This window comes from Puntigrus tetrazona, chromosome 22 (genome assembly GCF_018831695.1).
Source record: "Puntigrus tetrazona isolate hp1 chromosome 22, ASM1883169v1, whole genome shotgun sequence".
Lineage (NCBI taxonomy): Eukaryota > Metazoa > Chordata > Actinopteri > Cypriniformes > Cyprinidae > Puntigrus > Puntigrus tetrazona.
In genome coordinates this window covers 14,757,166-14,771,469 of record NC_056720.1, presented here as the reverse complement: position 1 = coordinate 14,771,469, position 14,304 = coordinate 14,757,166, and the positions used below count along the sequence as shown (strand labels likewise).

The window sequence follows — 14,304 nt, the reverse complement described above, 5'->3', positions numbered from 1 at the left end:
AAGCAGCGATCCCATCATTGCAAAATAAATAAATAAAATGGAACATTCACCTAATGGTTTCTGTAATGAATCAAATAATAAAAACGTTTTTTTACTATATGTAAAAACTGGCCATTTTGTATGTTCAAAGAGCAAACTGTTTTTATGATCTTGGTGAGTCTACTGGAGTATACCTGTATTCTGTCTATTCAGTTTATATTCTCTTAAAGATCATATTCAGAAACGAAAAGTGGAGCTACATTTAGCCTAGTGTATTAGTAATGTCAACAAACCATAGATAATACATCAAATTCAATATTTACAAAAACTGTATGCTGTATTGTACAAAGATACATCAAAATTCATGAAAACGTGGCTTATTAAAGCAGCAGTATCTCAGCTCATTTGTTGTTTGCATGCTTTGAGTGATTAGTAAAGACAGACGGACAGTTAACGCAGAGACAAGTTGCAATAAATCAATCTGATCTAGCCTGATATAACTGATACAGTATAAGGCACATATCTCACGATTTGTCATAGAAAGTTTAGTCTTAAACTTGTTTTGCTTGAGATTAATGAATTATATTCACAATAAATAAAACCAGACATGCGTAATCTGAGATTAATTCCGGACATAGTTGATAACCAGGTTAGAAAAGTAGTGCTGAAATGTACTATATTACATTACTTGTTCAATTAGAAATATTTATATTAGGCATTATTCATAAATCATGAGAAGAAAGAATTGTATCTGTGTAAACTGTTCGCAAAATGAACTTCGCTGATCATGAGTTTGATTCTAACAGAGGAAATGTGATCAAATATATATGATGTATGCATTTTTGAAAAAAAGTGTCTTCTAAATTAATCAGTGTAATGTAAAATAATACCAATTTACCCAAGAATAAAAAAAAATACTATAGTAATTTATAGTAAATATTTTTGTTTTGTGAACCATACTATAGCAAATGTGTTGTGGTAATTCTATAGTTCCTTTGGTAATATTAAAACTATAATAAAATAAACAAATTACCTACTACTTTTCTACTATAGGGTACATCATACACTACAGTTTACTGTAGTAAAAACTCAAATATACTACAGTATTTATTATCAGTTCAATATAGTTAATACTACAGTATGCTGTAGCATTCATTTACAAAGTGTTGTAAACACTATAATATATACAGTATAATACACTTTACTATAGTATGTTTCAAAAACACTATCGTATTTACTATACATTATATAGTATTGTATAGTATTTTTTCACATGGGGTTTCACAAGTTTTTAAGACACTCATACTGAGTAAAAAGCACATTAAAATTCTGTATGAAAAACAAATGTTAATAAAATTAAGTGGTGCATAACTATATGCAACTACATACTAAATACATCAGTGCTTCTCATTTTTACAGAAGAAAAGCATAATGCGGTTATTTAACATTCATATATTACAGTACACCAATCTAAAGCACTTCACTTCTGTGTTGTTTTCTTCTGTGATCACTCTTGTATGCTGTGAGTGCTCATCGACTCCATAACAGCAAACACTGTCTCTTTGATGATGAAGAGTGCTTTAGATTTAGTCCTTTAACAGACACATCTCTCCAAATGAGGAACAACACAAGCACTGTATCATATGAGTAGCTTGAATCCTCACTTCTTTACTCAATCTGTAAAAAAATATAACATTATTAGCCATTGTTTGTTTGTTTGATTTATGAAAAAATCGATTTCATAAACATTATGTAAATAGAAACAATGTAATATTTATAAGATAAAATTCAAAATGATGGCATACCAATATAATAGTAAAAATACATTTATTTAGCGCCTTTAGAAGGGAACTTTCTCAAAAGTGCTTTATAACACAAGCAAACACAACAATCCAAATTCTATATATATATATAGACCTATTTGTTTCGATAGCTTTAACACTAATATTATTTATTATAAAATAAAACATGTTTTATGGCTTTTACAAATTAATGTTTCATTTCTAATGTTTTTTTTTTTATTTATTACATATATTATTATTATTATTATTATTATTATTATTTTTTTTTTTTTAAGTTTGGCTGATGATCTTTCTGTTAAATTTTTTTGCATATTTTTGTCTTTAATATTATTAATACTTTTAAAATTTTGAATGTCTATATATTTTTGTCTTTAATATTGTTAATACTTTTAAAATTTTGAATGTCTATATATTTTTTTGCATAAAGGAAACTAAATTTCACATCACTCAAACACGTTTTAGTATTTTAGTAATCTTTCATGTGATAAAATCTATCTATGATTGAAATGGGCTTTACTCTACTTCTGGAGCACTAATAATTTCAAATAATCTTGCACAGCCAGTTTTTCTTTTTTTTTCTATGGTTTTTAGTTCCTTTATTTATTGTTATTTAGTGTATATAGTTGCTTTAATACTTTAATCTAAACTATTTCAGATTCTGTTTATTTTATATGTAGTATTAACAATTTCCCTGGTATAATAGTGTTTTTACAGTGTATTTGCATTTGTATCTATAGGCGTGTACCTCAGAGGACTGTGCCGTGTAGGTGAGGAGTGTGGAGGGTCTTAGACACAGAGGGCCCGTGTCCAGCTGCAGACAGGACCTGCACTTGAACTCTGTACTGGCTCTCGGGCTGCAGCGCATTTACAGTTAGAGAGCGTTGGTCCTGAGAAACAGGGTCATATTGAGTTAGTTTAGAGTGCTGCTGTGTTCTGTTATTAGTCAATCAGACAAACAGAAGTGAGACTCACGGGGGGCAGGATGTGTGTTTGGGAGACAAGTGAGCCGTTAGTGGTGCTGTGGGACACTTTGACCCAAGAGAGCTGGAATCCAGTGATGGGCGTCTGCCCTGTGCTCTCCGTTGACACCTGCCAGCTAAAGACAGCCTGCACTGAGCCGTTCACCGACTGAAACCAAGCTGCCAGCTTCTCCGGCCTTTGCAGGGCCTTCTTGACCTGAGGAGGGCGCTCTAAAACAACACGTTGCACTGGGATGAATGAAAAAAATCAATGAAATGAAAAAATCAGGCCTGCCAGAATTCTGTGTGTATCTTAAATTGTCTCACATTTTACTACAAACTCAAATATGACAAATGTGTCTTTTTATATGAGAATTAAGACTTTTTAATTCCAATTTGGATATAATTTTTTTATGTAAATTTATACCTCATAATTGTTTTTACATTTATGTCATAGTTTTCACTTTAATGTCACAGATGATTTTTGCCAGTTATATATAAATTTATTTATTTATTAAATTATTATTTATTTATTTAAGGGCAGTTTTTAGAATAAAGGAGATTTTTTTGTTCTAGGTTCAAAATAATCACTTAAAATCTGAATTACAAATTATGAGATAAATGGCCTAATTATCAATCAATCAATCAATCAATCATTTTTATTTATATAGCGCTTTTAACAACACAGGTTGCATCAAAGCACTGTACAGTATAATGACAGGGATATTTAGTGACGAGTGACCAATTTCTTATTAAATGCAGAGACGGTCTCTGTAGTCAATTCAACGATAGTCACTAGAAGTTAAGTGTCCCCAACCAAGCAAGCCAAGGCGACAGCGGCATTTTGCACTATAGAATGGAGAAAAAAAAAAAAGCTTGGGAGAAACCAGACTCAGTTGGGGTCAGTTCTCCTCTGACCGACGCCCAGCACTTAACCTCCAGTTCAATTTTAAACCAGCTGTGTCAGATATAAATATTTATATGACAATTATGACATATGAAATCAGTGTAACGTCATAATGTTATTAATGATTAATTATTTTGACTATTTATGTCATAATTAGGACTTTTTCATTCCAGCTTGGATATAAAAGCTTCTAAATCTACTTTTTGCCTTACAGTTTTGCCTTTGGCCTCAGTAACCCTTAGGTTTGTATTCAGATTTAATAATTGCCATGTTTTATGTCAGAATTATACTCAATTTCTACATTTTATTAATTATTATTACTATTATATTGACTATGTATCTATAACTTTAACCTGTAACATTATTTACATAAAAAAGCCTATTTTGAGGCTATTTTTTTTAGAATAAAGGAGACTTTTTCCAGTCTCATATTGTTGTTATTGTGTTATATTTTAGTTTACTTTTTATATTTTTGTATTAAACATTTGTTGTTGGTATTATTGTTACATTAATAAAAAAATATTTTAAAACTGGACTTTAATAAAAGAGGCTCAAATTATTGTTTTTCCCATTTCGAAAATGGACTTATATGCTATCCATCTGGTGCTAGATATCATCTTACCATCTCTGGCACAAGCAGCAGGTTTTTTCCGTCGGCCCATCAGCGATGAGCAAAGTGGGGTGGTAATAGAGGTCATGACCTCTGACCCCTGCTCTTGTCCCATAACAGGCTTCACTGCCACACAGTACTTACAGGCAAAAAGCAGGCCAGTAATCACAAAATGTGTTCCCTGCAGAGCAGAAACAGCACAGATATTCTTTAGTACCGCAGTATACTGCGTGTGGAAATGAGCTAATAATGAAACGAGAGAGTGAATGAGAAATGCTGAATGGAAAATGAATCAGATAACTGCTTCACCCATCCGTACCATAATGATATCACACACATTTCTATTGTGTCCGCTGCCAGTGATGACAGATCATGTGTAAAAATACAGCGCTCTTGGGCAGTGCTGCCATTATCTTTTACGCTATTCAGCTGTATAAACTTCAGCGAACAAAGAACACAGATGTATGAACAAGTCCGCTGGAGTCCTTCTGAGGGTAAATGTAGGGGTCACATGAAGGTTTGATAGTGACATCACCTCTTTAGCACTAGCATTTGAAATGTAAGTCGATATGATGGTTGTGAGGCATTAAATTGATAGTTCACCACATTCTGACATCATTTATTTACCTTTCCAAACATTGTTGTTTTCCTGTGGTACAGAAAAGGACCAATTATACATTTTTTGGGTATCAAACTATTGTACTTGCCATATAAAAAACACCATTTGTTTTTGTTTAGACATCTGTGCTTTATTAAAGTATTATATTTTGATAAATTTCACTACAGTTTCAACATTTCACTACATTCCAAAGCACAATATCATACTTTTTACTCCACTATGCGTCATAATAAATCACATTGTTGCTGAAAGAAACCTGAGACATAAAAGCGATGTTAGATTCATGAACGAGCTGATTCATTTCAATGAACTTGTTCAATCATTTTAAAATTGCACTGAATGATACAGTTTACTTCACTATTTTGACTTGCTTGCAGACTTTCATTTGAACTAAAAACGTATTGTCCTAAAATGTTTATTAAATGTAATATATAATAAGTTAAATAAGGTACTATGAGTAAAAATACATTGTGCTTTCAAATGTCAGATTTTAGATTACTACTAAACAAACTAAAGAAAATAAAATGGCCTCTCCAGACGTTTAAGTATGCTGAAAATGAATGATACACACCTGAACTGTGGCTGTTTTTTCGCTTTTCGTCACATTATGGGCACAAACTTCAGGATACCATCTCAGAACATATGAACTGTAATCCTTTTGGCTTTCTACAGAAAGAAATAAGACAGCATGTTGTAGATAATGTTTTTAAAGGCAGCATTAACACATTTTCACAGAGCGACTACATTTTCCCTGTTCCGTACGCAGGCAATATGACATCTTCCTTCGAAACCCATGTCAGGTCGCCATCCTCCTTCATCTGTTTTTGATTTCACATTCATACCGGCATTATTAAATCACTCTCCATGCCTTTCCTTCCAGGAGATAACAGTAAATCAACACCCTGTATTTATGGGCGCTTGTGGTTTGACTGGAATCTTCTCTTTGAAGACCTTCCTGTTGCCAAATGTGTAATTTTGGACCTCATGTACTAAGCAGATTGTGAATAATCTGTTGGAAAGAGTCTAGAGAGGACATCCCTGCGAGATTGTCTTTTTATGCCGGATAGATAATATTTATGTTTGGTAACGTTCTTCCATAAATCATCAGTCATGCTGTTGCTTTGCTTTGGTGGTGATTTTTTTAAGGACACACATGGATCCGATGGATTGTCAACAAACAGATACCGGTGTGAAGTCATGTGAGTGTGTTTTTTGTTGGGAGACAACTTTTGCCGAGATGTAAACTTCGAATGACCTCAGTTGTATGGCAGTAGAGTACATGCCAGTGCAGAAAGAAGCTGACTTGCCTGTGATTTGGCTTTTCCAGAAGACCTTGACCTGCAGCTGGTTGTCGTGATAATGAGGGGCGGCCGCTTCCAGCCTCAGGATACTGGGAGAGGAATGGGATACGGGAATCTCATTGGAGAACTCTTTGGAAAGGTGGACATTCTCATTCGAGGAAGCTAGAATAAGAGAGGAGCAGTGTTGGGTATTTATTAATTAAAGCAATTAATGACAATTACTAATTACTTCATCAATATTTTATTTAAATTACTTTACAAACTACTGTGTCTATAAAATAACGTAATTATTAATTGTTAAGTTTTCACGCAGGTGACTGCTTATAATGAGCTTAGATCCTGGAAAAACAGTAGGCCTACGTCCTTTTATTTTCATACATATTACATATTTAGGTATTATTCATTATCTATTTGAATTTCTTCATGTAACAATATACATATGGGAAAGACTGTACCTCGCTTTCATATGGATTATACATAATCAAATAAGGTTCATTTTAAATTTGAATTTGTACATTTAAAAGTAGATATATTTGTCAGGTCTATATATATATTTCTAGATTTGATTGATTTTAGGCTTATCCCTATGTTTTCTCTACAAATCAGGATAAACTGATGTGCCGACTCAAAAAAGATTTAAAGACTGCATTAAATTTTATCATTAGACCCCTAAATTTAGATTTAAATTTCAGTATTGATTTTTAGATCTATTGAGATTATTTACAGTATGTAATGCAAGTACTCTTAAGTTAAGTAACTGTAATTTAATTACCTAAAAATTTGCAGCAATTCCTTACTTAATTTTGCAGTGGATTTAATTACAGTAATGTGTGACTAAGTAAGACCAAACACTGGAGAGTAGATACATTCACATTTGGCAATTAATCTTTTTAAACTTTTTAGATTAAAATGTAAAAAAATAATGGGGCATTGAAGTGATGGAAAAACAATAACTAGCTAATTTATCTATTTTTAGCACCAAACCTTTACAACAAATTTAGTGATACTGCCTTTAACTGCAGATGAATAAACAACAACAACAGCAAAGAAAAAACATTAAAAAAATGTATAACACATTATTTCACAAGTCCACTTCAGACATTTTACTAACAGTAAGTAACTTTGCAACTACTTTTCAACTAGCATTCATTAGAGCCTGCTTATGCAAACACCACAGTTAAAGTAAAAAACTGTTCAGCTTTTGCCACTGCTCTCTGTGACATTTCCCCCTGCAGCCAATAGAAACAGGGCATTCAAACAAGCGGTGAAATCAAAATGGAGGACGTGATTGTCTATACGATAAAAGTTTGCAGTCGTAAACTTTTACTGTACCACGTTTTATGCTCGCTTGAGGTGGTTTTTGTTGTTTTTGAGGTGGTCTTAAATGCTTAATGAGAATAATAGAAGAATATATGCAATGAATGCATTTTGAATAAACTCTTCCATGAGCATCAAAAGTTATGTGACTTTACTCTATAAAATGACAAAATCTGATTAACCAGTGGACTGATCTCAATGCACAACATCTGAAATGTTTTTCTGAAATGCCTGAAGTCGTCAAAGTATTTCTATACAATTGTCTTACACAACTGCATGAACACAGGCATAAACATTCACTTTTAAGCAAATAAAAATATTAATGAATCAAAGTTTTTACATTTAGCCAAAGTTCGATGTTTGATCTTAACCTGAGATTTTACTTTTATAGCTCAGGAGATGTAATTGAGATCTCTTAATTAAGTTTCATTCAAGTATCAACTATGTCACAGATGTTTCTCATAAAATGAACGGACAAATGAAAACATTGTTGTACAGAGTACAGAGTTATAAAAATGAATGTGGATGCCATTGCTCAGATAATTTGATCTTTGTAGAATATAATGACAAATGTTTGGATCCTTTCTCAGGGGCAAAGTTCTCTATTAAATCTCACTGCTGTCTAGAAGAAACACCTAAGACATTAAAGAGAGTGCATTTAGTATTTTCTTGGCTATGGGATCAAGCTTCATCTTGTGGTATCCCAGTAGGTATATCCCACATCTTTGGGACTCTCACGCAGAAGGCAGAATAAGATTGCACTGAATAAGGAGATAAGATTTCCTGTTATAAAATGACAAAAAAAATGAGTACTGATGTTTTGAATTATATTTGTTTCTGTTTCAATGCAAATTCTTCCTTGTTCATATACTGTGACTAATGAAATCTTGGGTTCAGCATTAGGCAGTCTGCAATACATTACTGTAAGGGAATATGGCGATATAACTGATGTGGTGTTTAAGAGACCTCAAGAGAAATAACAGAGGGCTGATAAAACCAGTGGGAAAATATTAAAGACATAAAATATGTAAGAAAGTGAAAAAATGATTGGAAAGCAAAGTAGAAGAAATTTCATTTGTAGAAAAACAGATTATGCTTTCGAATATATCAGCATGCCAGTTTTTCTCTAGATAAAACAACTAAACAGAGCCAGTAAAGAACTTTTCCAAGCCATCATATCTCTTCACTTTGTGTCTAGGGTTTGTTTGCAGAATTACTTAAATATTTATAACAACAACAGTGGAGGTGAGAAACTTGTGTGCAGTCCTGTTGCAAACCGGGTTGTGCCCTTTAAACCTCTCCTAGTGAGGTACGGTACTTCTGGATTCTCATACTGGACAGAAATGTGCTGCCTCTGGGAAAGGTTAACCTCATGTACTTGCGTGCCAAAATCTAAGTCACCATAAGAGGACAACATTTCTGACAAAACACTTTCCTCGCCAGAAAAGGTTTTCTGTGTTTTTAATGGCTCTGCTATGCAGCAATTATCAACAGCACCACTGATTCATGGTAAAAGGAGGGGGCCAGAATCAAGCCTTTTAAATAGATCAAATATTTTATTTTTTGACACCCCTTCATTTACACCCTTTTCAATTTATACTCAGTAAAACTGATTGAATGTCAAAATTGGCCTGCAATCTGAAAACAATTAATGATGAAGTTTCATAATTGGAACTTTCCAAATGAGTTAATAAATCTTTCTGAGCATGCAGATGTTCTTACTGGTGGCTGCAGTAGTGATGAAGGTGAGATGTGCTCGACTGCTCTTGAGTCGATTCTGACCCCAGTAAGAGACAGCCTGAATCTGTGCAGTGTAGTGTGTGTTGGGCTGTAGACCCTGAAGCTCCATCTGGGTTACATCCTACAGAAAAAAGAAAGACATTATTACTGTTGATTTGGCACATAAAAAAAAATCTTGTACATGCTTTCTTTAGGATACATTATCAGGAAATTAGTGGACATGCCGAATACTCAGTACTCTACTCCAAAAAAAATTCCCATTTCCCTGCATTCCAAAGTTCAAGTTTAGTGATGTGTTAACAATAGAATAATGACACACCTTAGTTGAAAGAATACAAATTTACATGAAAATGAAGTAGACTGTATATATATATATATATATATATATATATATATATATATATATATATATATATATATATATATATATATATATATATATATAGTATTTTAGATTATTATTTCTGTTATGTTTTATTATAAAAAATATATTTTTGTTGAATTGTCTAAAGTGGTGAAATATTGTACACTTCTGCACTAGGATATAACCTGTCTCTTGACGGTTGCATTCTTTTGTTTACGTTCTACGTTCTCTATGTTTAAGAATCTTGGTATAGTGCTTGATAGCATTCTGCTTTTTAAGTCATATCTTCAATTTATAAAGCTGATAATCTGTTTTATGCATTCAATACTAGATTATTGTACTACTGGGTGGGTGTCCTACAGGATTATTAAATATGAAATTACAGCCATTAGAGTGCTTAATAGAACAAAGAAATTTGATCATATCAGTCAAATTTCAGTGTCACTATATACATTTCAGGAATTCTGATAATTATTTATAAGGATAAATAAAGATATTTATAAATTTAATGGACTAGCTATGCAATGCTAAAGTGAGCTCAAATCACACTTAATTTCATCATGTTCATTGTGGTCATTTAATAATACCAAGAATATCAAAACCCTCCGTACAAGGTAGATCCTTTTCTTTTTTGGGATTCAGACACTTAAGTATTACATTCCAAATCCATCTCTTTAGCCAAGTATACACCTAATTCGTCACCTAAACAAGTTTATGCTGCATTAGTTAGATCAACCGGAATTGAAAACACATAAATATTATGTGAAGGGTATCTATGCTAATATGAGTCATTTGAAATGAGTCAGTCATTTTAAAATAATTGCTTCAAGCTGGACAACATTTTAAAACATCTATGCTATCAATGACACCCTGAATACAAGGAGATTTACCAACCACAAAGCTTAAAATAAAACAGCTTTTAGTTTTTCCTTAATTGTTTTTAGCTTTTTACTTTCTACTTCTTCTTTTACAGAACAACCTGCTGGCTACAATTAATCTGGCTTCGAAAAATGACATTCCACAGAGAATGTTTTGCTGTCAGTTGTTTAATCTCTGTGGCGAAAGTCGACTCCAGATCATGGGGTCTACACAACTGCTCTGCTGTTTTTGATATGGTAAGTCACTAGATTCTCCTGTCCACCTTCTCTGAACTCGTAATAGCAAAGCCTGCACTAGCTTGCTAGCTTGTGTCCTACCTCACAGGCAGATCCTTTAATGTTTCACAGAGTTATGAGCTAACCACATCAACTAACCACTGGGGTGCCTCAAGGTTCAGTGCTCGGTCCCCTCCTCTTCTCTACAGTGACTAGTGCTTGGTGGTATTATCAATATATGCAAAGCTGCTTATTGAATCATCATATGCATATTCTTCTGTGGTGAAACGGTTTTCCAACCTCCACCCATCTGCTCACTTGAGACCATGACAACGAGACCTCTATATTGATTTGCAAACATGTGGAGCACAGCTGGTTTCCTCAGTGCAGGATTCAAGAACTTGTGTAGATACCTCAGAACACTGGCACAGGTTAGCTCCATCCCTAATCAAGCACACTTAATTAAGTTAATCAAGCTCTTCAGGATCACTAGAAACTTCCAAACAGGTGCGATTTAGAGCTAGTTGGAGCTAATCTGAGACCAATGCCTAAGAGTATCATTTTGGGGTATGTGACTGGCATTTCATCACAGAGAACATGAACAAATAATTTGACTAGATATGGAGTAGTTTCTGTACATATATGAGACAAATAGTGCTGTTCTGTTAAATGAGCCATACGTTTGTCATTCCTAAATTCTGAAATAACATGCATATAGGGCCACTGTGCATTTAGTTTCAACTAAGTTGTGTTTTTTGGAATGAATAGATTCTTAATTCCAAGCAGTTTGAAAATGATCTGACATTTTCTACTACTCTCAATAACTCTTAAATGCTTGCAGTGATCCATTCTGAGAACAAAAATCTGTCAGCTGAAATAGGCCTTTATAGGCTACTGTTCAATAAAATAGATTACTTTCTCAGACACAGAGGTTATTGCATTGTAAAAACAAATTACCTAATCAAAACCATTTGAGAGCTGTGGCTTTCAGGAGAGCACTTGGACTACAATAAAATATGCTGATCACTAGGCCAGCTGCATCTTTGTTTTGCGGTCATGGTGGGGAACTGTAGTGCTTTACAACATCACAGGTGGGGCACATGAGTCCAACACCTGTGAGGCAGTGCTGGCCAAAGGGGAGCAAGGCTGACCAGTGAAAATATACGTTTAAATCCTTAAACTCAGTTGCAGATTTAGCACTTCCTGGGTCTGACATTCCAAGACTAGAACCAAGAAAAACAACTCGGGGAAATTTCTCCCCTCTCTAAGGGTTCAGGTTCAACTTTATGAGAGAAAGGTAAAAATTGTTATTTAACCTCAACAAGATTTTGGCCACTATCTGCAGCCTCGGTCTGGCTTAATTTTCTTACTCATTCTTCTGAAATGAACTTTCCACATATATAAACACTGAGAGTAACCCCCTACAGGTTCACAGTTTAGAAGAGATATAAAAGTATGTGTAGTATTTGAGAGAGTACGCCAGTAGAGGGGTGAGACAGAGGCCTGAGCTCAGGAGGGCTTACCCCATCTGTGACCCGTCCAGCCCGGCTCTGGCTGGTTGGGGTTGTTCCTCGAGTGCTCCAGGTCACCTTGTAATGATGGACCACCAAGTCGCTCTCCCCGGGGGCCTCCCACAGGACCAGAACACTCACCGTGCCGTCAGAAAGAACGGTCTGGTTCCCTATTCTGGCATTCTGTGGGGTCTCTGGGGGAAAAGGATCTGAAACAGAGACATGAAGGTGCTTCAGTCAGACCACTGCTTTTCATCACACTCTTGTCAGTTTATTTATGTTCACCTGACATGACCTGAAGTGAAGCACAAAAGAGAGAAAGACCTCAGAACATATGCTCAAGACATGAGAATAAAGACAAACAATAATTGCCAACTTTTTTTGCTCATGTGACATTTTCAGGGATGTGATTTAACCATATTTATACAGATTTTTCACTGTCTTGGTTTGCACTCCATCTGCATCAACCATCTTCCCAGATTTGTAATGAGATCAATTATAAATCTTTCTGCCAAAATAAAAGTTAAATGCTTGAAAACAAAGTAAGCAAAGACAGACACTAATAATAGTATTGTAATTTTACTGTTGTTCAGCAAAAAAAATCAATTATTAAATACTTGTTTTGTTTTTGTTTATTATTTTTTTTCAGTAAAGTAAAACTATATTTTATCATTTAAATAATAATAAAATTATATTTTAAAGAATGAACATAAGGCTAATACTATTTAGAATAATAATTATCATTTACATAGTCAGACTGAATGGCCTGTTAGAATTTTGCGGTGGAATATGACATAACCATTAAGCTTTCATAATGTTCCTTTTTGTCATACTGTAAAATAAATAGTTGTTTCAACTTGAAATAACTTGTTACCCCGTCATCTTGAAATTATTAAAGCAGCAGTCCATAACTTTTTGGTTACAAATGATCCAAAATCAATATTTGAGTACATAACCATGTACATAACCATGTTCTGAAGGAGGAGCATTGCTTAATTATAGCCTATTTTCTCAGGTTAAAAGAATTTCATAATATGAAATTCAAATGATGTAACAACTAAAGATACACGCTAATACACTGATGTTGTTAACATTAATAATAATTAGCAATATTTGATGTGATATAAGCTAATTAATCGTTTGATTTAATTTCCATTGGTAGCACAATTTATTGTAATGCTTTTTCCCTCAGTTGGTCAGATCAGTGTGGCAGAAGGTGAAAATTCTTATTTGGGTGATACTGTCAGGGTGTGGTTAAGGGAAGGAGCACTCGAGAATATAACTCTCAGTCTTCCACAAAAGAGCAAATAATAATATTACAAATAGAAAGGCAGACAGGCTGTAACGACAAGCATTCAAAGACACTTCTAAAGACACTACTAAAGATGAGAATAGACCATCTGAACAGAAACAAACAGGAAATTAAATGACAAAGTAAATTACATAATTAACTCGAAACACCTTAACACAATAAAACAATTGACAGAGGACAGATAGTAGGGCACACAGAGTATATTGTACATGAAAAAAAACACAAAGAGTTCAAATATGTGACATATCTCCCCCCTCCCAGAAGGTGTGTCCTCGCAATGGAAACATAAAACATAGAAAATGGAAAAACGTGAACTTGGGTACTCGGGCAGGCGTGGAGTCCAGGACTCGGAGGCTGGATGACAAGGAGAGACATACTCCACCAATGATGGCGATGGTGACTGTCAGACCCGCAGTGAGCCCCAGCACCATATGGTGAGCTGAGGGTGAACGTAGGGGCTGCCAGGAGACATAGATGGAGAGTGGATAGGTTGGGAGGGTGGAAAAACTTTATGTCCGATTCCAGGAGGGCATGCTTGAGGAGCAGACTTTGCAGGGCGCTCTGGCTGCACGGGCACTGGAGGGTGCTCTGGCTGCGCAGGCACTGGAGGGCGCTCTGGCTGTGCGGGCACTGGAGGGCTCTCTTGAAACAAGGATTCAGGATGGCTGAACGGAACCAGCGGGGATTCTGGATACATGGGATGTGCCTGTAGATCCAGCAGCCCCTGATGGATTATCAGCTCACCCTCAGCTCTGCTGCAGTGGGCGTGGCTCCACTCCGTGCTCTCTC

General features: G+C 34.7%; 1 protein-coding gene across 4 annotated transcripts in view; it reads right to left on the bottom strand.

Moving 5' to 3' along the window:
- Window positions 1-230: 230 nt before the first annotated feature.
- The window catches only part of anos1b (anosmin 1b), a 55,232-nt gene continuing 41,158 nt past the window's right edge, over window positions 231-14,304 (bottom strand). For 2 of the 4 annotated variants that reach the window (XM_043222332.1, XM_043222333.1), the window contains exons 7-14: window positions 12,216-12,412; window positions 9,217-9,355; window positions 6,184-6,339; window positions 5,448-5,542; window positions 4,270-4,438; window positions 2,754-2,989; window positions 2,527-2,668; window positions 231-1,656 (exon numbers count right to left, since the gene is read on the bottom strand). In XM_043222332.1, the coding sequence (XP_043078267.1) occupies window positions 2,528-2,668; window positions 2,754-2,989; window positions 4,270-4,438; window positions 5,448-5,542; window positions 6,184-6,339; window positions 9,217-9,355; window positions 12,216-12,412 (1,133 nt within the window). In that variant the 3' untranslated portion in view covers window positions 231-1,656; window position 2,527. The remainder of the gene's footprint in view (window positions 1,657-2,526; window positions 2,669-2,753; window positions 2,990-4,269; window positions 4,439-5,447; window positions 5,543-6,183; window positions 6,340-9,216; window positions 9,356-12,215; window positions 12,413-14,304) is intronic. The other 2 variants (XM_043222334.1, XM_043222335.1) reach the window with 1 other exon arrangement.